The 22,912-nt window shown below is 44.1% G+C and overlaps 1 protein-coding gene across 1 annotated transcript in view; it reads left to right on the top strand.

The window, feature by feature from the left end:
• Positions 1 to 4,768: 4,768 nt before the first annotated feature.
• ACOT12 (acyl-CoA thioesterase 12) overlaps positions 4,769 to 22,912 on the top strand; it is a 93,150-nt gene continuing 75,006 nt past the window's right edge. Inside the window, exons 1-3 of the mRNA XM_030193335.1 lie at positions 4,769 to 5,168; positions 16,615 to 16,684; positions 22,221 to 22,281. Of these exons, the coding sequence (XP_030049195.1) occupies positions 5,015 to 5,168; positions 16,615 to 16,684; positions 22,221 to 22,281 (285 nt within the window). The 5' untranslated portion in view covers positions 4,769 to 5,014. The remainder of the gene's footprint in view (positions 5,169 to 16,614; positions 16,685 to 22,220; positions 22,282 to 22,912) is intronic.

Raw genomic sequence — 22,912 nt, 5'->3', positions numbered from 1 at the left:
AATTTTAAAAACTAAAAAATATCATGCAGACCTTATACTCTTCCACTATACCATTCTTTCTGGCACAAGTCCTGGGCTATAGTATCCTGTTCAGAGGGGTGTTTCTGGTTAAACCTGCTTATAAGGAATATGATTGGACAAACAAGGAGAGCCCCCTCCTCTGTGACACCCTCCCATCAGGGGCGTAGCCACGGGTGGGCCTGGATGGGCCTAGGCCCACCCAGTTTGGGTTCAGGCCCACCCAGCAGCGGAGCGGAGGAAGCAGCTGATCCTGAATCTGCCTCCTTCTCTCTGGCGGCAGCGCTTCCCAGATGCTGCCTACCGCCGCCACGATCTACCTCCTCCCTCTGTCTCAACAGCAGCGGTAGTGTCGCAATTCAAACACGCTGCCTCCTGCCTCTAACCCGGAAGCGTCTCCTCTGCAGAGGAGACGCTTCCGGGTTAGAAGCAGGAGGTAGCGTGTTTGAATCGCTACCGCTGCTGTTGAGAGTGAGACAGAGGGAGGAGGTAGATCGTGGCGGCGGTAGGCAGCGTCTGGGAAGCGCTGCCGTCCGAGAGAGGGCGGGCAGGTGGAATGGGAGGGAAGGATGCATGGGGTGAAGGAGAATCGCTGGACACATGGATGGGAGCGGGAGGGGAGGGGAGAGAGGAGAGTCACGGGATGGATGGATGGAGGTGGGGGTCAGGGGAGAGAGGAGAATTGCTGGGGATGGATGGATGGAGGTGGGGGGCAGGGGAGAGAGGAGAATTGCTGGGGATGATGGATGGATGGAGGTGGGGGGCAGGGGTGAGAGGAGAATTGCTGGGGATGATGGATGGATGGATGGAGGTGGGGGGTCAGGGAGAGACGAGAATTGCTGGGGATGATGGATGGATGGATGGAGGTGGGGGGTCAGGGGAGAGAGGAGAATTGCTGGGGATGATGGATGGATGGAGGTGGAGGCAGGGGAGAGAGGAAAATTGCTGGGGAAGGATGGATGGAGGTGGGGGGCAGGGGAGAGAGGAGAATTGCTGGGGATGATGGATGGATGGATGGAGGTGGGGGGCAGGGGCGAGAGGAGAATTGCTGGGGATGATGGATGGATGGAGGTGGGGGGGTCAGGGGAGAGAGGAGAATTGCTGGGGATGATGGATGGATGGAGGTGGGGGCAGGGGAGAGGAGAATTGCTGGGGATGGATGGATGGAGGTGGGAGGCAGGGGAGAGAGGAGAATTGCTGGGAATGGATGGATGGAGGAGACAGGGGCAAGAACAGAATTGCTGGGGATGGATGGATAGGGGCAGGGGAGAGAAGAGAATTGCTGGGTATGGATGGATGGAGGGGAGAGGAGAGTTGCTGGACATGGGTGGATGGAGGGGAGGGAAGAGGAGAGAGGAAGGTTGCTGTACATGGGTGGATGGAGGGGAGGGCAGGGGGCAGAGGAGGGTTGCTGGACATGGATGGATGAAGGGAAGGGCAGGAGAGAGGAGGCTGCTGGATATGGATGGAGGAGAGGGAAGGAAGAGAGAAGAAATGCTGGACATGGATGGAGGGAAAGAAAGAGTGAGGAAGGAGATGAGATGAGGGAAAAGGAAGAGAGGAGAAAATTGCACATGGATGAAGAAAATAGGCAGAAGCTGGATCCACTGGACAGTCAAGTCTACGGAGGACCCAGAGCAAGAAATGAAGAAGAAAGGCGGAAAGTAAAGAAATAAATGGAAAGGAAGCCCTGGAAATGGAGTAAAGAGGACAGATAGCAGCAGAATCAGATACTGGGCCAGTATGATCAGAAAAACAAAGTCACCAGACAGCAAAGGTAGAAAAAAATAATTTTATTTTCATTATAATGATTGGAACACGTCCACTTTGAGAATCAGGTGCTCAACATTAAAAGTTTATATTTATTTACTTATTTATGGCATTTTATCCCACATTAAACATGAATTAGATTGGAACCTGGGATCATTTAATGTTTTTTTTCCTGGAGAGAGTAATGCATTGCCTCCCCCACCCCCCCAGGCTCTCTCCCTGGCTATAGCCAGCTCTGCAATTTTGAGGGGAGGTGCACAGGTGGACGGGGGGGGGGGGGGCGCAGAGGTGGACCAGGGAGAGAGCCTGTTGTTAAACATTTACCAGCACACCACTGTCTAGTGCCCACCCATCCAACCTGTTGGCCCACCCAAAAATTGACTTCTGGCTACGCCACTGCCTCCCATACTCCCACAAACACCACACATTAGGACCACTGTCCAAAAGTTCAACTGTAACCAGATGTTCTGACATGTAGGGAACAATCCCAAGGCCCTGAATCTTTTACACAGTTTCATAAGAACACACCTGACACTTCATTAGTTTATGATTTTTATTATTATGATATATGGTACATCGGTTATTGCTGCCTTTCTTTGAATTCAACGGGTGCTTTTACCATGGATGTATGATCTGTTATGATTCTAAAAAAACAGAATCCTCTAACAGGCACCACCTTCGAATTTCTCAACTGAAAAAACACTATGCAGGGTATATTACCTGAAAGAGAAAGGATTGAAGGTCATAAGTATTTGGGAACATGAGTGGGACAGATATAGCGCACCTAATGCATTCCACGCCAAAGTCCAAGCGTATTCTATAACAATGTGTGCAAATTAATTGGCTTAACAAGCCAATCAGCATTTGTTAACAGCACTTAAGAAATAATGAGCACTAATTAACTGAATTTACGTGAGCAAATTGCTAAGTGTATTCTGTAATGCACAGTACCTAAATGTTATTGCTGAAAAATGAGCTTGCGGAGCTACTGTTAGTGATATGCAATTTATCCTTAAAATCAAGCGTGGTACCAGAAGATTGGAAGGTGGCCAATGTAACACCGATTTTTTAAAAAGGTTCCAGGGGAGATCCGTGAAATTATAGACCGGTGAGTCTGACGTCGGTGCTGGGGAAAATGGTGGAGGCTATTATTAAAAATAAACTTACAGAGCACATCCAAGGACATGGATTACTGAGGTGCAGCGAAGGGCAACTAAAATGATAGCGGGGATGGGACAACTTCCCTATGAAGAAATACTAAGGAGGCTAGGGCTTTTCAGCTTCGAGAAGAGATGGCTGAGGGGAGACATGATAGAAGTATATAAAATAATGAGTGGAGTGGAACAGGTGGATGTGAAGCGTCTGTTCACACTTTCCAAAAATACTAGGACTAGGGGGCATGCAATGAAACTACAGTCTAGTAAATTTAAAACAAATCGGAGAAAGTTTTTCTTCACCCAACGCATAATTAAACTCTGGAATTCATTGCCAGAGAACGTGGTGAAGGCGATTAGCTTGACAGAGTTTAAAAAGGGGTTAGACGGTTTCCTAAAGGACAAGTCCATAAACCAGTACTAAATGGACTTGGGAAAAATCCACAATTCCAGGAATAACATGTATAGAATGTTTGTACGTTTGGGAAGCTTGCCAGGTGCCCTTGGCCTGGATTGGCCGCTGTCGTGGACAGGATGCTGGGTTCGATGGACCCTTGGTCTTTTCCCAGTGTGGCATTACTTATGTACTTATGTACACAGGCAAAAGAGCATGGTTATGGGTGGGAAAATGGGTGTTTCATGGGTATTCCAAAATTTACATGCACTGTTATAGAATATGACCCTCCACTTAAATCTATGTGCTGAGATTTATGGCATATTTTCATTGGTGTAAATGGAGACGCATGGATTTAGGTGCTAGGGTGACAACTAAGCATATTCTACATACCACACCTAAATCTACGCACTGCTTACAGAATACACATAGGTGGAGTTTTTTAGGTGCCATATATAGAATCCTCCCCCCTCCACCCCCCCCACCTTTGTGGTTAAATCAAGCTGCATAAAAGTCAGTCTTATCTTTATGCAGTTAAGAACTGAATATTGTACTTAACCACATAAGAGAGAGCCAGCGTGTAAACCCAGATATTCAGGGCTTATGTCTGGACATGGCCTGGCATTGAATATCTGGGAATAATGTCGGCAGCAACTAAAAAAAAAAAAAAAAACTTACTGCCACCGGCTGAATATCAACAGCAATATTTCCCCATAGTACACCTGAGGGGTATTTATTTTTAAGGAAACCTTTTATTTTATATTGATACACAAACAATAACTTTTTCAGAAATCTGAGGGAGCTGAAGAGAAGTTGGATATAGACCTTTTTATTTTTTTTCATGGTTCCCTGTACCTCATGCACATTCTGGCTATTAGACTTCATCAGGGCCAGCCAACCATTAGGCAAGACTATGCAATTGGCTTGGGCAGCGGTTTGTGAGGGCTGCCAAAAAAGTAGCTGCAGTCAATGCAAAATAATATAGGTCCTATTAAATTTGAGTGATAGGCAACAGCCCGATTACCCAGATTATTCTGGGATGAGTGGTATTGAATGAACCTGATTGTTGCGGAGGTGGGGTAAGGCTGAACTGAGTCTAGGGCCCCTAATATCCGTGCACCAACCCGGACTCCATTAGCTTTGTGTGAAATTTCTCGGGGTTTTTTTTTCCTATTTTCCTCCGATCTCTCTCCTTCCTCAGCACCACTTGTTTTTGAAGAGTGAAACAGACAGCCGATGCATCTTGCCTGTCCAAACTGAACTCACTGCACTGTTCGCAATCCATCAGCTTTTCTCTCGCTTATCAGAAAGTGCAGGTAGAAGACACGTTTGCCGACTGTCCTCTCGGCTTCCTGCCTCCTCCCACATCTGATCTTGTGCCCTAAGTACTAGTGCAGAGCAGTGCAAACATCTCAGGGTAATAACCTCCTCCTGCTGCTGCTCAGAGAGCCCCCAGGAGTTGCCACCCAGCGGAGCGAGCGCGCTGCAACTGGCAGCCGGAGGAGGCAGATCTGTGCCCGGGGACTCGGTGCCAGCGTGTGTATCTAGTGACAACCTTTCACCGCTGGCAGTGGTGTCAAGGACGGACGCTGCCCTTTGGATCGAGCTGCTCGGGGCAGCTGATCAGAGCCGGCTGAGCAGCCTCTGCCGAGCCCCTGCTGCTTCCCGGACTCACCCCATGGACTGCCCGCTGCAGAAGAGCCCCGGAGGGCCGGGGGCAAGAGGCGAGGTGCAGATGTGCCAGACCATTTACCCCTGCCACGCCAACCACCGAGGGGAGCTCAGTGCTGGACAGCTCCTGAAATGGATCGATAGCACAGCCTGCCTGACAGGTAACGACGCGCGAGGGCTCACTCACACTCACACGCATCAATCACTTGTCTTGCAGTGACTTGGGAGAACCCCCGACCCACAGACACAAACAAATCCCTGGAAAAATGGGGAAAAGTGACAAATCACGATCAGGCACACGGTTTTTAGATGACCTACATTTTGGGTTTTGTTCTGTGCCTCCATAGAATTATTTCTGAATTGTATTTTAGTTAACTTTTTAAAATAAATAAATAACAGACCTCTCTCCCAGCCGATCACATGCAGTGACAGCTAACAAGTCCTTGAGAGACTTAGAGTGACGTACCAGAACCCTCGACAGACACTGACAGGTAACAAATCCCTGGAAAAATGTGAAAAAAGTGACAGATACTAAACCCCCCGACCACGGTCAGTGACAAGTAACAAAGGACACGTAGTGAAAGGCACACGGTTTTTAAATGACCTACATTTTATTATTGTTATGTACCCACTAGAATTATTTGTGAATTGTACTTTATTTATTTACTTTTTTAAATAAATAAATAACAGACTTCCCTCCCAGCCGATCACATGCAGTGTCCTGTAAAGCTGGGTCACATACAGTGACAGCGAACATACTGAAAAATCCTTAGCTCATTAAATAATAATTATAATAATGAATGCCAGACGATAGAGAAAGAGTCAGAGAAATAGAGGCAGACTCCTAAAGTGACAGGTACTACGCTGGCAGATCACAGGGTGACAGGCTGAAGACCCTCACAAACTGGGACATGTTAGTGTACGAGGTTATGTGGTGTCACTGCCCTCCATTAACCTTTTCCCGAGTTTTGTTTTATTTCTAAAATAGACAACTTGCAACCTTTGTTCAGTTTTGCTCTTGAAGAGTTTAGGGGGATAGTATAAGTTTGAGCATCAAAATCCACATCACCCTTTTAAAATGTGGATTCGTGGAATATTTCTGACTCTGAAGCATTTAAAATGAACTGAGCTTCTGTCTCTATATTACTGCAAGTCTGCGCCAAGGGGCCACCTTCACAAAACGCAATAAAAAGTATTCGGGAATCGCCCCTCCCCCGTTATTATATGTTGACTATTACTTATGCGTATATTTGCCAATTAATTACACAAATGGATACGAAAGTGAGCGCGTGTATTACGTGTGATACATTGACTGGTGAATGTGGGCTATTCCAAGTAAATACAACAGCAAAATCTAGTTTTGTTTACTTTCTCACGAGGTCTAAGGGGATTCTTTGTTTAAACGTTTCTGGGAAAGTTTTTCATAGTCAGACTTTAGTCGGCCAATGGCACTAGGGGAGGGGGGGGGGGGGGAACAGGCTTAGTGCCGCAAATCATCTGTTCCCAGGCAGGACCGGTAACATGAGCATTGTTAGGAAATGGAGCAAAGCAAACGAGTTCCCAAATACTGGCAGCAAGGTTTTCAGATCCTAAACAAAATCACCTTGTCTCTCCTTGTTTATACTCGTATTTAATTCCCCAGGAGAGATTAGTGCTGTAAGCTTTTGGATCCTCCTCAGCTATTTCCCGCCTTTAAGTAACCTAATATGTACTGTGGGTGTTCCCTTGAATGATACAGGAGTGTCAGCCTTACCTTAACACAAGTCGGAACAAGTGAGACTTAAAAGCTGTGGTGTAAACCCAAAGGTACTGGAGAGAAGGCTCCTAAAAGAAATAACTCCGACAAGATACATCAACTTGTTATTGAGCACAGGCACCAATACTGTATTTCAAAACGATTGGGGATGCTTAACACAGTAGGAGACAAGATTCTGGGCTGCTTGGCACCCACAGAACTGGCGTCTGTATTATCAAGCATCTATAACTTACAGTTGCAGCAGGGGCATAGCTATGGGAGGCCACGGGGCCTGGGCCCCCACAAAGTTTTGTCCGGACCCCTGGTTTTGGTTGGCGGGGGGTCCCCAATCCCCGCCAGCCAAAGCCTTCTTCAGCGCAGTCTCCGGCGCAGCCGCATTCGCTGCCTGCCCCCTGCTCTTTTTTCTTCTTGCTCCTCCTGTTCACGCTGACGCTCAGCGGTCTCCGACGCAGCCGTGTTCGCTGCCTGCCCCTGCTCTTCTTTCTTCTTGCTCCTTCTGTGCACGCTGACGCTGAGCGTCAGCATGCACAGGAGGAGCAAGAAGAAAGAAGAGCAGGGGGCAGGCAGCGAACGCCGCTGCACCAGAGACCGCGCTGAAGAAAGCTTTGGCTGGTGCTGAGCGTCAGCGTGCACAGGAGGAGCAAGAAGAAAGAAGAGCAGGGGGCAGGCAGCGAATGCCGCTGCACCAGAGACCGCGCTGAAGAAAGCTTTGGCTGGCGGGGGTTGGGAACCCCGCCAGCAAAGGTATTTGTTTGTGAGGGGGTGAGGCTAGGCAGTGGGGGGGCAAGGAGGCGAGGCAAGGCGGTGGGGGGCGGCACTCAAAATGTGCCCCCAACCTCAGGCTCTGGCCCCCTCCCACCGTGAGGTCTGGCTATGCCCCTGATTTGCAGGTCATTTATAATAGAGAAATTAAAAACTTCTGTTTCCTTGGTGTTTGCAGGAAGACAGCTAGTGCCATTTTCCTGTCCCAAGGACCGGAGGGAGGGAGTATATCGGACAATTAAGCAATTTATTTAATTAGCAAGATATTTCCTGGTGCTTTATAATGATTCCAGATAAACTAGGGTGTTGCTGGCCACACCTCCATCAGTTCATCATGGTAACACCACTCTGATTTATGCAAGTAAAGCATAAATATAACATGGGCTGATTATTATTAATCATCATTTATTTAGCATCTTGCAGATGTAGGCTGAGCTTGCACAGAGAGGCAAGGCATATAGATGAAAAGTGACCAAGATTAAGGAGAGAGCAGGATGACACTACACTGTCTTGATTATAATTAAACAGTGTTTAATTTGGGGAGGGAGACAGCAGACCAAGGGTAAATAAAAATTGCAAGATTCAGGGAAGGAGATATTTAAAAACAGGAGCAAGGACATAAGACATGTTGCTCATATTTTATTTGAGAAAAAGTGTGAAAAATGTAAGGAGTACGGAATGCACTGCCAAAATTAGTAAAAACAAGGTATGACCACCTGCACTTTCGGAAAGAACTAAAAACAAACCTGTTTAGGAAAGCATATCCTATAGACCCAACATAAAAGCCTGAACACCTGCAACACAACCAAAACAAAGATCGCAATGGATTCACCCCAACTTCTCCCTTCCTTCCTAAGTTCCCCTATATTTCTACCATACATGATCCTTATTATATCACAATAACACATTGTATTTGTTCATACCGAAACTGGTGATCACCACTACGGTACTATGTAAGCCACACTGAGCCTGCAAATAGGTGGGAAAATGTGGGATACAAATATAACAAATAAATAAATATACTAGGGCCAAATAAATAAGACAGAAGAGCAAAAAGGATTTTCTTTAAAAAAAATATCTGTTTCTATTTATTTATAAAATTTGTGGCTCATTGAGTCTTACTTGTCCTTTGATAAACAGATTTTTCCCATTGTTCACAACCCTTTTTGGGGTCCTTTCACTAAGGCACGTTAGCAGGTTTACTGCATGCTAACCCATTAGTGTGCATTAAGTGTTTACGAAGTGTCGGTAAATACATTTCATTACCATCTAAGAAGGAAACAATAAATAAATCATACAATATACCACATAAACTAAAATACACTTTTATATTAGGCTAATATCCTTAATACTGTAGCAAGTTTTAAATTATTGAAAAACTCAAAAACACTAAGATGGAGTCAGCAGCCAAGCAGCGAGAGGGGTGCTATCCAGTCTTTTGCATTGAGTGTCACATGTATCATCCACTTTTGAAACTGTCAATCACGATTTACTTCTTGCCACACTGTCCTCATTTGGGTTCCAGGGCTCCGTCCTCTCCTGGTTCTCCTCTTATCTCTCCCACCGTACCTTCAGAGTACACTCTCATGGTTCTTCCTCCACCCCATCCCACTCTCTGTTGGAGTTCCTCAGGGATCTGTCCTTGGACCCCTTCTTTTTTCAATCTACACCTCTTCCCTGGGCTCCCTGATCTCATCTCATGGTTTCCAATATCATCTTTATGCTGACGACACCCAGCTTTACCTCTCCACACCAGACATCACTGCTGAAACCCAGGCCAAAGTATCGGCTTGTTTATCCGACATTGCTGCCTGGGTGTCCAACCGCCACCTGAAATTGAACATGGCCAAGACCGAGCTTATTGTCTTCCCACCCAAACCCACTTCCCCTCTCCCTCCACTCCCTATCTCAGTTGATAACACCCTCATCATCCCCGTCTCATCTGCCCGCAACCTCGGAGTCATCTTCGACTCCTCCCTCTCCTTCTCTGCGCATATCCAGCAGATAGCCAAGACCTGTCGCTTCTTCCTCTATAACATTAGCAAAATTCGCCCTTTCCTTTCTGAGCACACCACCCGAACTCTCGTCCACTCTCTCATTACCTCTCGCCTTGACTACTGCAACCTACTCCTCACTGGCCTCCCACTTTGCCATCTATCCCCCCTTCAGTCCATTCAGAACTCGGCTGCACGTCTTATCTTCCGCCTGGACCAATATACTCATATCAACCCTCTCCTCAAGTCACTTCACTGGTTTCCGATCAGGTACCGCATATAGTTCAAGCTTCTCCTACTAACCTACAAATGCACTAGATCTGCAGCCCCTCCTTACCTCTCTACCCTCATCTCCCCTTACGTTCCTACCCGTAACCTCCGCTCTCAACACAAATCCCTCCTCTCAGTACCCTTCTCCACCACCGCCAACTTCAGGCTCCGCCCTTTCTGTCTCGCCTCACCTCATGCTTGGATTAAACTCCCTGAGCCCGTACACCAAGCCCCCTCCCTGCCCATCTTCAAATCCTTGCTCAAAGCCCACCTCTTCAATGTCGCCTTCGGCACCTAACCACTCCACCTCTATTCATGAAATCTTGACTGCCCCAACTTGACATTTCGTCCTTTAGATTGTAAGCTCCTTCGAGCAGGGACTGTCCTTCTTTGTTAAACTGTACAGCGCTGCGTAACCCTAGTAGCGCTCTAGAAATGTTAAGTAGTAGTAGTAGTATGAATGATTATCTCCCAGTTGGTGAGATGTCATATGTGTGTGCTCGATGCAAAGAGCTCCTAGCTCTCAGAGAATGTGTCCGTTCTCTTGAGGCTAGAGTAGCAGACTTGGTGGAGCTGAGGGAGACAGAGAGGTACTTAGAGGAGATCTACAGGGATATTGTAGAGAAGTCCCACCTCCAGTCTGGTAGCCCCTGTGCTACCTTGGAGGTCTCCTAGAAGGAGAGCATCACCCTGGTGAAGTAGGAAGTACTCCTGTAGCCAGGACTTGCCCACCAGGGGATGTACTATCCTCTTACACTGAGGATATGTCTCCAAGTGCTGCCTGGGGGAAAGGTTAGGACAGCTGTCGTAGTTGGTGATTCGATCATTAGGCATATAGATAGCTGGGTGGCTGGTGGACATGAGGATCGCCTGGTGACTTGCCTGCCTGTTGTGAAGGTGGCGGACCTCACGCATCACCTAGATAGGATTTTAGATAATGCTGGGGAGGAGCCGGCTATCTTGGTACATGTGGGTACCAATGACATAGGAAAATGTTGGAGAGAGGTTCTGGAAGCCAATTTAGGCTCTTAGGTAGAAAGCTCAAATCCAGATGCTCTAGGGTAGCATTTTCTGAAATGCTACCCATTCCATGCACAGGGCTCAAGAGACAGGCAGAGCTCCGGAGTCTCAATGCGTGGATGAGACGATGGTGCAGGGAGGAGGGTTTTAGATTTGGTAGGAACTGGGCAACATTCTGGGGAAGGGGGAGCCTATTCCGAAAGGATGGGCTCCACCTTAACCAGGGTGGGACTAGGCTGCTGGCATCAGCATTTAAAAAGTAGATAGAGTAGCTTTTAAACTAGAAATGGGGGAAGGCCGACAGTCGGTCAAAAGCGCATGGTTCGGGATAAGGTATTTTTCAAAGATATCACCAAAACAGGGAAGATAGGGTATCCTGATAGTGAGGTTGCAAAAGAGACCATAGTACATCAGGTGTCCTTAAATAAAAATAAAAATCAGACAAAAGATTGCAAATTAATACTGTCAAGTACTAAGTATGATGTAAATAGGAACAACAAACATAGTTTGAAATGTCTATATGCAAATGCCAGGCGCCTAAGAAATAAGATGGGAGAGTTAGAATATATTGCACTAAATGAAAAATTAGATATAATAGGCATCTCTGAGACCTGGTGGAAGGAGGATAACCAGTGGGACACTGTCATACCGAGGTACAAATTATATCGTAGCGACAGGGTGGATCGAATTGGTGAAGGGGTAGCATTGTATATTAAGGAGAGCCTTGAATCAAATAGATTGAAAATTCTGCAGTAAACAAAACACTTCTTGGAATCACTGTGTAAAGGGGAAAAGGATAGTGATAGGAGTGTACTACCATCCACCTGGCCAGGATGAACAGACGGATGCAGAAATGTTAATGAAAATTAGGGACGCAAACAAACTGGGCAACACAATAATAATGGGTGATTTCAATTACCCTGATATTGATTGGGTAAACGTAACATCGGGGCACGCTAGGGAGGTAAAATTCCTTGATGAAATCAAGGACAGCTTTATGGAGCAGCTGGTACAGGAGCCGACGAGAGAAGGAAAAATTCTAGACCTAGTCCTTAGTGGAGCGCATAATCTGGTGCGGGAGGTAATGGTGCTGGGGCCGCTTGATAACAGTGATCATAATATGATCGGATTTGATTTTAGCTTTGAAGTAAGTATACATAGGAAATCAAATACGTTAGCGTTTAACTTTTAAAAAGGAGACTATGATAAAATGAGAAGAACGGTGAAAAACAACTTAGAGGAGCGGCTGCAAGGGTCAAAACTTTATATCAGGAAGCCCAGGCCAAATATATTCCACGTATTAAAAAAGGAGGACAGAAGACCAAACGACAGCTGGTGTGGTTAAAAAGTGAGGTGAAGGAAGCTATTAGAGCTAAAAGAAAATCCTTCAAAAAATGGAAGAAGGAACCAACTAAAAATAATAAGAAACAGCATAAGGAATGTCAAGTCAAATGCAAAGCGCTGATAAGGAAGGCTAAGAGGGACTTCGAAAAAATGATTGCATGGGAGGCAAAAACACATAGTAAATTTTTTTTTAGGTATATTAAAAGCAGGAAGCCGGCAAAAGAATCGGTTGGACCGCTAGATGACTGAGGAGTAAAAGGGGTGATCAGGGAAGACAAAGCCGTAGCAGAGAGATTAAATTAATGCTTTGCTTCGGTCTTCACCGAGGAAGATTCGGGTGGGGTACTGGTGCCAGAAATGGTATTTGAAGCTGACAAGTCGGAGAAACTTAATGAATTCTCTATAAACCTGGAGGATGTAATGGGGCAGTCCTACCAACTGAAGAGTAGCAAATCTCCTGGACCGGATGGTATTCATCCCAGAGTACTGATAGAACTGAAAAATGAGCTTGCAGAGTATTGTTAGTAATATGTAATTTATCCTTAAAATCGAGCGTGATACCAGAAGATTGGAGGGTGGCCAATGTAACGCCAATTTTTAAAAAAGGTTCCAGACGAGATCCAGGAAATTATAGACCGGTGAGTCTGACGTCGGTGCTGGGCAAAATGGTAGAGACTATTATTAAGAACAAAATTACAGAGCATGTTCAAAAGCATGGATTGATGAGATGTGGAGGGGCATAATCGAACAGGGCGCCCAAGTTTTCCTGAGGACGTCCTCACAGGACGTCCCTGCGAAGGGGCAGGGAAACTTGTATTATCAAAACAAGATGGGTGGCCATCTTTCATTTTGATAATACTGTCGGGGACCCCCAAATCTCAACATTTAGGTCGATCTTAGAGATGGTCAACATAAATGTTGAGATGGTCGACTTTAGAGATGGTTGTTCCTGGTTTTCTGCGATAATGGAAACCAAGGACGCCCATCTCAAAAACGACCAAATCCAACTCATTTGGTCATGGGAGGAGCCAGTATTCGTAGTGCACTGGTCTCCCTGACATGCCAGGACAGCAACTGGGCACCCTAGGGGGCACTGCAGTGGACTAACTGATGCACTAACTGAACGGAAAAAGCCCTTTCCTTACCGATCCCTTAGCGATTCGGAAAGGAACTGGTATGTATGAAGGAAATCGCATGCAAATAAGCAGCTCGCTGCTAGCTCATTTGCACACGATTTCCTTCCTAAGGAGGAGAAGCCAGTGCAGAGCACCCAAGCGTTATGCGTGGCTGCTCTGCGCACGCCAAAGACGACTTCATACAAGCAGACAAGCTGCGTGTATAATAGCCATCTACAACCTTAAATAAATTGCCATCTACAACCTTAAAAGAACACAACTCCAGGTGAAAATGTCCAAGTGATCGTCAGGGATGTCTTTTTTTTTTTTGAGTATGGGTGAAGGACGCCTCTGTCCCTGCGGGCAGTTGAGGATGTCCAAAATGTGGATGTTTCTGTGAGAAGGGTGTCCATGCCTTTGCTATGCCTCTGACACAAGTAGCAGTGAGATTTGAACTAGCCACCTCTGGATTGCAAGACCAGTGCTCTAGCCACTAGGCCACTCCTCCACTCCACCCCCTTGAAATTTGGCCGTCCCTGTGGGGGGGGGGGGTGGGGCAGTTCAGGAAATTTGTGCACTATGGACTAGATTCTATAAATTGCACCTAGAAAATTGCGCTGAAAAACACGCACTTAGCACTATTCTATAAACCTCTCCTAAAGTTAGGCACAGTTTATAGAATACACGCAGTGACCATTCCTACAATTAAAATTTAGGCGTAGACATTTACACCTACTAAAACCTGGTATAAATGCCCACTCCTAATTTAGGCATTGATCAGGCATATTCTATAATAGTATGCAAAATTTTTAGAAATGCTGCTAGATGTACACAGCACTGTACATATTATATGCAGATACTTTTTCCTGTCCCTAGTGGGCTCATAATCTAAGCTTTTTCTACCTAGTGCAATGGAATGACTTGCCCAAGGTCACAAGGAGCTACAGTGGGAATTTGAGCCCAGGTTGCCAGGATCAAAATCTGCTGCACTAGCCATTAGGCTACTCCTCCATGGGCCATGCCCATCCCATGGCCACAACCCCTTTTGAGATCCATGCACAGAATACGCTTAGAAAGTTGTGCTCATAAATTCAAATTAGTGCCAATAATTGCCTGTTGATGGCCAATTATTGGCACTGATTGGCTTGTTAACTAATTAGTGGAACGGGGATGGGATTTGATATACCACCTTTCTGTGGTTACACTCAAAGCGGTTTACATATTATATACAGGTACTAATTTTGTACCTGGGGCAATGGAGGGGTTAAAAGGAGCTGCACTGGGACTGAAACCCAGTTTCCGAGGATCAAAGTCCACTGCACTAACTACTAGGCTACTCCTCCAAATGCAACTTAGGCGTCATATATAGAATTTGGGAGTAGATTCACACATTGCAATGCACACTCTTAACAGCAAATGGCATAAGTACATAAGCACTGTCACGCTGTCCATCAAGCCCAGCACTCTGTCTCTGACAGGGCCAATCCAGGCCCCAAGAACCTGGCAAAAACCCAGAATTTAATAACGATCAATGGACTTTTCCTTCAGGAATCTGTCCAGACCCCCTTTAAACTGCACATCCCTAGCTACAACTTCCCAGAAGCCAACTGGATCATTGCCAGCAGATTGGTGGTGACTGGATGCTGTCTGGGCAAGCAGAGCCTAAGGGATCTAGGCAGCCAGTTGTGTGGATAGTGGCCTCATTCATTTTGCTGGCAACTTGAATTGTTGCAGAGCTTTAGGGGAATGAGAAAGAGGTGGAAGGTTTTGTATTCAGTGCATAACTTTGTATACTGAACTGCCTGAAATGGTGGAAAAGTAAAGAGGATGGAAACAGACTGACGAGTAAAGATCAATATCCTACAGGCAGTCAGGTTTCTGTGGCTGGCAGCTGAGCTATGCCCTGAACTATATGGAGCAGATTAATTGGGCAGACTCAGTGGACCAGTTGGTCTGGGATTTTTTTTTCTTTGTATCATCTACTATGTTATGCTATTATCTTATCACTGTTAATCTGGAACAGGTGACGTTATAGACCTTGACCTGTACAATATCTTTGTTGGGAAACATTCCTTAATTCCAGTGATTCAGGTCATACTTGATCACTCAGCATGGTTAAGATTATAAAGCTTCATTGTACAGCTATTTAGATTTGTCAAATGATAGGACCTTCCAGGGTGAATTTAAACTACACATACAATTAAGAAATATAGAGGCCGACATTCAAAGCATTTATGTTCCTAACTTTGAGGCGCCTCTGGAAAATTTACTAGGACTGAGTGCCTAAATTTATGCTCTCTGTTCCACTAGGCTTCTAAATTTAAGTGCCTAAAAAGTGGGTGTCAACAGGGGTCAATATAGGGTGGTGTAAAAAAGCTAGGAGCATAGTACTGATTTTCAACACTAGGATCAGAAATTAGTCTTAATCTAGAAAACAGTAAGCCTAAATTTTAAAGCCTAACTTCTGGTTCTGAAAATTGAGCTTAAACCTGAGGCTCCTTAAGTTTGATTGAAAATAGGGGACAAATTTAGGAACAGAACTTTTTTTTTAATATATTGGACCCAGAAAACAGAGCAAAAAATAAGGGTTCTACTTGCCCAACATCCTTTCCTGTTGCTATATATAGATCACATATGATTACCAACTTTACCTTTCCTTCTGATCCGAGGCAGAAATATCTTGATGAGGCTTTAAGTCAATTGAATAATACTCAGCATTATGTGGTCTTGGAATGGGACCCAACTGAAGAGCTGAAGATGTGAATTAGGATGTGAGTGGAGCCGTCCACTCTGCTCCTGTAAAGGCCCCACGGCAGTAGACTTTTGCAATGGGCGTGTCAGCCATAGAGAGAAGGACAACCTGAATAGGAAAATCCATTCTATATGCTGTTGAACGTAATGTTCACAAAGAGAAGGGGACTGCCTGTTGTTTGGGGGGAAGTTATAACAGCCTTGGGAGCAGAACGGTACCAGGGAAGAGCTTGCATGGAATAAGTAATGAAAGTAGTGCCTAGGATACTGCAGGGCTAACTGCACTGCTCGTGATAAGACAGTCTTCTGTTTTGGAGAAAGTATAATAAAACTGGGGTTGCTTGCTACTGAAAGAGATGTTTCTGTGAACTTGTGTTGGGGGGGGGGGGGTGAAATGACCATCAGCACCTCAGCCGGCCTACCTCTGACAACATGAGCAACACTTTTTTTTAAAATTCATTTCAAATGTCAATAGAAAACTAACTGCAAAGACAGTTCTAAAAAACCCCATCATTTTCCTTTTCATGATAAGTTTTCAGATATAATAACAGTGGTTCATTCTTATCTTATGTGCTTATTCTTTATTTTTCTACAGCGGAACGACATGCTGGCATGTCCTGCGTTACAGCATCTGTGGACGATATACAGTTTGAAGAGACAGCCAGGTAAAACACCACCTCATCATTTCATAGATACCTTCCTGGCATATTGGATTTAGGGGGCAAAGGGGCAAAAAGTAGTGAAGTCATGGTAAGGCTGTAAATAGATTCCCTACAGAGACCATTTTTTTCCCAGAAACATATCAATCAGAAGTAGGTCAGACTTTACACTGTGCAAGGCAAATGATCTGTTTTACTAAAGAGCAGAATGAACTGTCAGAAGTGCTGAACAGGTACTCAAGGGAAACCAGGGATAATCTATTGCAAAGCCAGTTAATCCTTGCTCTCAGTTATAAATGAATACTGCATAGACTTTGCCTCATTCCTGTGAACACGCTGGTGAATGAATAGCACATTCAAGCAATAGATCCTTTACACTTTCACCAAGTCCTTGAGACACACCAAGTCAGTCTGGCTTTCAAGATATCCACAATGACTATGCATGAGATAAATTTGCATGCACTAAGGCCCAGATTCTATATATGCAACTAAAGTTGTGCATGCAAATTTGGCAGTGCAGCCAAATTGTGTGTACAACTTAATTAACAAGCCAATCAGCGCCAATAATTGGTCAATAACAAGCAATTGTCAATACTAATTGGCACTAATTAGAATTAACGCACACAACTTTCTACGCGTATTCTGTAAAGTGGTGTGCATAAATTCTAATGGGTGGATCTTAAAGGGGTGTGTGGCCATGGGAGGGGTATATGTAGGGCATGGGTGTTCCTAAAAATTACACGCGCTGTTATTGAATATGCCCAATCCGTGGCTAAGTTAGGCATGGGCATTTACACCAGGTTTTAGTTGGCATAATTGGTCGAGCCTAAATTTTAGTCGTGGGAACAGGTGCTACATGTATTCTATAAACCACACTTGACTTCAGGCCAGGTTTATTGAATTGTGCTAAGCAAGTTTTCTTTCAGTGTCAGTTTTTTTTTTGGCACCGTATATATAGAATCTGGTCCTTTCTCTATTGTATGCAAACCTATCTCATGCATATTAATTATGGATATCCTGTAAACCTGACTGGCTTTGTATGTTCATAAGATATATTTGCATGTGCTTAGTGTATATTTTAATTGCCCTAAAAACTAGATGTAACTGAGTCTGGGAACCACTGTTTTGGGATATCCAGCTGCTAGTTTAGTATAAGTTAGCAGTTCTGCTTTACAATTGTTGAGCAGAGTAACACACTGCTGCTCTACTGACAGCAACCAGGCGTAAAGTTAGCTCAGTGATTCCCAAACCTGTCCTGGGGGAACCCTGGCCAATCAAGTTTTCCGGATATCCAATAATGAATACTCATGAGATCAATTTGCACATACTGCCTTCTTGGTATGCAAATTGATCTCATGCATATTCATTATGGATATCCTGAAAACCTGACTGGCTGGGGTTCCCCCAGGACAGGTTTGGGAACCCCTGAGTTAGCTGTTACAGTTTGTTCCTAAATTTCATTTCAAAAACATGTTTATTTTCGTTCTTATTTTTCCCCATCATAGAGCAGCATGTCCTGAATCTGTTATTCATGCTGCGGTGCTAGGATTATCTTCTAGTGGCTAAATTCAGATTGCTCCAAGTCATCGATGTACACTTCTGGAGCACAGTAGTTTTTCACTCAAAGATGCTGCATTTATATTGTTGCAGACATCAGCGTTGATTGATCAGAGACATGCAGAGGCACTGACAGGGTGGGCTTAAGGCATAGACAAACTAGACACATGCCTAAAGCCCAAATGTTTAGGAGAGGGGCCTTTCAGATGTACTAATTCAATGACTCCCATGCAGATATTAGTTCTGGTAAGATAGCTGCCATCAGGAAGAAGATCTATCTATTCTCTCCACCCCCAGAGATAGTGAGCAGAACCTCTCACCTGCTGCATTTGTACCAGTTTTCCTTTGCAGTCAGAACCATGCTGGGCTCTGTTTGGTGCAGTTTTCAAACATATTTATATTATGATAGAGGGCCTATTGTATTTTTATGCCTAGGACTCACCAAAGGGAAAGGGACAATATTACCACCTTTCTGTGGTTTTTGCAACTACATTCAAAGCATTGGTTCAAAGGGTTCCTAACCCAACGTTCGTACCAAGTTACATCAAATTCGACCACGTCTAAGGCATGGACACCTGAATGTGGAGTACCACAAGGATCACCTCTCTCACCAACCATTTTCAACCTAATGATGATCCCTCTGGCAAAACTCCTATCAAACCATAACCTCAACCCGCATATCTACGCTGATGATGTGACAATATACATCCCTTTCAAACAAGACATCAACAAAATCTCCAACGAAATCAATCAAAGCCTACACATCATGAACACATGGGCAGATACATTTCGTCTGAAATTAAATGCAGAAAAAACTCAATGCCTGATACTCAACTCCCAATACAACACAAAGGAATTTACCGCTTTAAACACACCAAACCTAAACCTTCAAATCTCAGAAACGCTAAAAATCCTTGGAGTCACTATCAACCGCCATCTATCGCTCGAAAATCATGCAAACAACACAACTAAAAAGATGTTCTACTGCATGTGGAAACTGAAAAGGATAAGACCATTCTTCCCAAGATCCGTCTTTCGCAGCCTAGTACAATCCCTCGTACTCAGCCATCTGGATTACTGCAACTCACTATACGCAGGCTGCAAAGAGCAAACACTGAGGAAACTTCAAACGGCCCAAAATACGGCAGCCAGACTCATCTTTGGAAAGCCAAAATATGAAAGTGCAAAACCACTACGAGAGAAACTGCACTGGCTTCCACTCAAAGAACGCGTCACTTTTAAAGTTTGCACACTAGTCCACAAAATCATTCACGGCGAAGCCCCAGCCTACATATCTGAGTTAATAGACTTACCACCCAGAAACGCCAAAAGATCATCCCGAACCTTCCTCAACCTCCACTTCCCCAATTGCAAGGGCTTGAAATACAAGATGCTACACGCGTCAACCTTTTCTCACATGAGCACGCAGTTTTGGAATACACTGCCGTGCAACTTAAGAACGATCCACGAGCAAGCTTCCTTCCGCAGATTATTGAAGACCCATCTTTTTGAAAAAATTTACGGAAAAAGCCAAAACACATAAAGTCCACACTCACTGTTCACTAATGCATCATACACCCACTTCTGAACTCCCACCCCCCGTAATCTCACATCATTCATACCCTTACTCACAGAAATATGCATACCATATGTCTTTATGCCTTATTATCGCCCTCTAAGCTCTCATTGTCTCCTTCCAATGTTTCAATGTTTGTGTTCCATTGTTACATTCCTTAACGACACCTCAATTGTCTCGCATAACTCTGCACAATGTAATCCATAACCAATTTGTAACAAACTGTATTTCCATCACTCATCTCATATTGTAAGCCACACTGAACCCGCAAAAAGGTGGGAAAATGTGGGATACAAATGCAATAAATAAATAAATATATACAGGTACTTATTTGTACCTGGGGCAATAGATGGTTAAGTGACTTGCCCAGAGTCACAAGGAGCTGCAGTGGGAATCGAACCCAGGTCCCCCAGGATCAAACTCCGCTGCACTAACCACTAGGTTACTCCTACTCCTAATTCTGCCCTGGCAACGTGCATGACTGATGGGCTGGGAGTTATGGTCAGCTGTGCATACATGTAAAAGTGAAAGGAAGTGATTCATAATATGACAGATATCGTTACTAATGTACCACTAGAAATACAGAGGGACAACAGTGACCATCCCTCTTTTGATAAGCAATTTTTCCCCTTAGAGTATATAGGATAGTGCTGAAGAAAGAGGTGAGCTGTTGAAAGCAAGTTGATAGCTGAAGATGGAACTATAATTGAGGACTTAGTTGACTGGGTCAGTTTTGATTGAAAAGGAAAGTGATAAACAACGGCAATGGTGCATGGACTAGTGGCCTTTATAACTGGGATGTTCTGAACTGAAAACCAAAAAGCTGTACCAGACTGCATCTGGATTAGGTTAACCAATCAGGACAGCTTCTTCCTTTTGCCAGCAGTGCCAATAGAGTTGGTCATGGGTTATGTTGTTTCATTGAATCTGAACTTTCTTTTTTTAAATATATGCTTATATATTTTTATTTCAATTATTATTCTTATCCTTGTCCTATTTAGCAAGCAAGCTAAGAAAGGTTTTGTAAAAGAACAGTTTAGTACTTAACACAGTGCTATGTTCCCTCATAAACTCTAAAACAACTGGCAGCTATGTATATTGATTCCACGGATTATAAAGCAATGATCATTTGTAATTCTACCAAGTACAATCTGCAATTTATCTTGCAAACAGTAACAAGAATATACAACAACTGGTAGAGCTACTTTCTGTGGATAATATTGATTTTGCTGTGATTTGGAAAATCAGTAATAAAAATACATTGGCTTATAGTTTTTCAAGTAACAGTGGAAACTCCCCATGTATTGGCATTGGGATAGAGAACATTTCACCTTGAGGTTTCTAGTCAAAATCTAGCTCACACTGCGTGAACTAGAAAATCACTGTTATAAGACAGTCTATGTGAAGAGTTCAATGGTCATATTAATAAGAGTAGTCTTTACAGTGGCCAGTAAATGTTGCTGGCAGTCATAGCACAGAATCTAAGGATTAACTGGCACAAAGCCATGCTTCCCTCTTCCTTTTAGAACTGGGCTGAGACATATAGGTAATGAAGAGAAACCAGCTTTGCTATTGCCAGTGCTAGAACAACAGCAAAGCCTGTGGCGTGTTAAAGCCTGACGTATTTTTGTAAAATGTAAGCTTTTGAGGACAAGAGGATGAATCTGACAAAATGGACTTTCTTCCTTGGAAGTTAATAGCTAACAAAAAGGCCCTTTTACTAAGCCGCGTAAGCGTCTACACAGGCCCAACACGTGCCAAAATGGAGTTACCACTCAGCTACCGCATGTCTTTTATGGTAATTTCATTTTTGGTGTGCGTCCGATACACACGGCCAAAAAATAATTTTTATTTCAGACGCATGTATCGGATGCACACCAAGTGGCATTTGACGCGTGTAGGTCATTACCACCCGGTTACCGCGTGAGACTTTACCGCTAGGTCCATAACTGGCAGTAAGGTCGCAGACCCAAAAATGGACACATGCAATTTTGATTTTGCCGCACGTCCATTTTTGGCAAAAATTTTTAAAAGGGCTTTTTTGACAAGCGCACTGAAAAATGGATTGGTGCGTGTCCAAAACCAGCACCTACACTACCGAAAGCCATTTTTCAGCGAACCTTAGTAAACGAACCCCAAAATGTGTTAGACTAAAGTACCACCAGCCTCTCTGTTGCTTTTGCTACTAGAGACTAATACATCTACTCCTCTGGAAGTTTTATGGTCTGGGCTGTACGTGCTCTATGGATAAGTAAAAGATTTGAGGTTCCCAGTACTGTCAATATATTCCACATCCTTTTGTGAGCACTGACTTCACAGAAATGTACAAAACTTTTCATACAAATCATTATGATCTAAAACATAATTATTTTTAGCATGAATTCGTTAGATGCTGCTTTTTGCTTTTAGGGTTGGACAAATTATCAGCATCCGAGCCAAGGTGAACAGAGCATTCAACACGAGTATGGAGGTATGTAAATGCTCGTAATTCATCCTTCACACCGTTTTTCTTCATGTATGTCCTGTGGTGAACAGAGATTTACAAACATACCACATTTGGCTTTGCTGTGACTTCTCTGAAGGAAAATACAGAAATTTGTAAATGTGTGCTGTGATTTTCCACCAAGTCAGAACTGTAAGTATTGATCAGGTTCAGCTAACATTGCTGAATTTAGATATGCAAGGGCCCTATTAATTGCATTTGTCTTACAATGTAATGGGATCATTTACATACGTCTATAAAGGAACATCTTTTACCAACAGATTTAAAAATGTATTCAAAATGGGTCAAACTTACCAAGATCACTGTTGGATAGAAGGTGCAAACTTTGAAAGACACCAGGTTTTACTGAATAGTAACCACTGTAAAAAAAAAAAAAAACCACACGCACAAAAATGAAAGCAAAACAAACGAAAGAAAAACAAAAAAGAAAACCTCCAGGAGGCAAATAGGGCTAGATTCAGCATATGGTGCTCAGAAATCAGCACTGAAAAAAAAATGAGCGCTCAAAGATGAATGGCCATTATAGCAGGGGCGTAGCCAGACAGCCAATTTTGGGTGGGCCTGAGTCCAAGGTGGGTGGGCATGGAATTCATGCCCT

Source organism: Microcaecilia unicolor, chromosome 2 (assembly GCF_901765095.1).
Source record: "Microcaecilia unicolor chromosome 2, aMicUni1.1, whole genome shotgun sequence".
NCBI lineage: Eukaryota > Metazoa > Chordata > Amphibia > Gymnophiona > Siphonopidae > Microcaecilia > Microcaecilia unicolor.
Note: the sequence above shows the minus strand (reverse complement) of the source record. Positions and strands in the feature narration are given on the sequence as shown.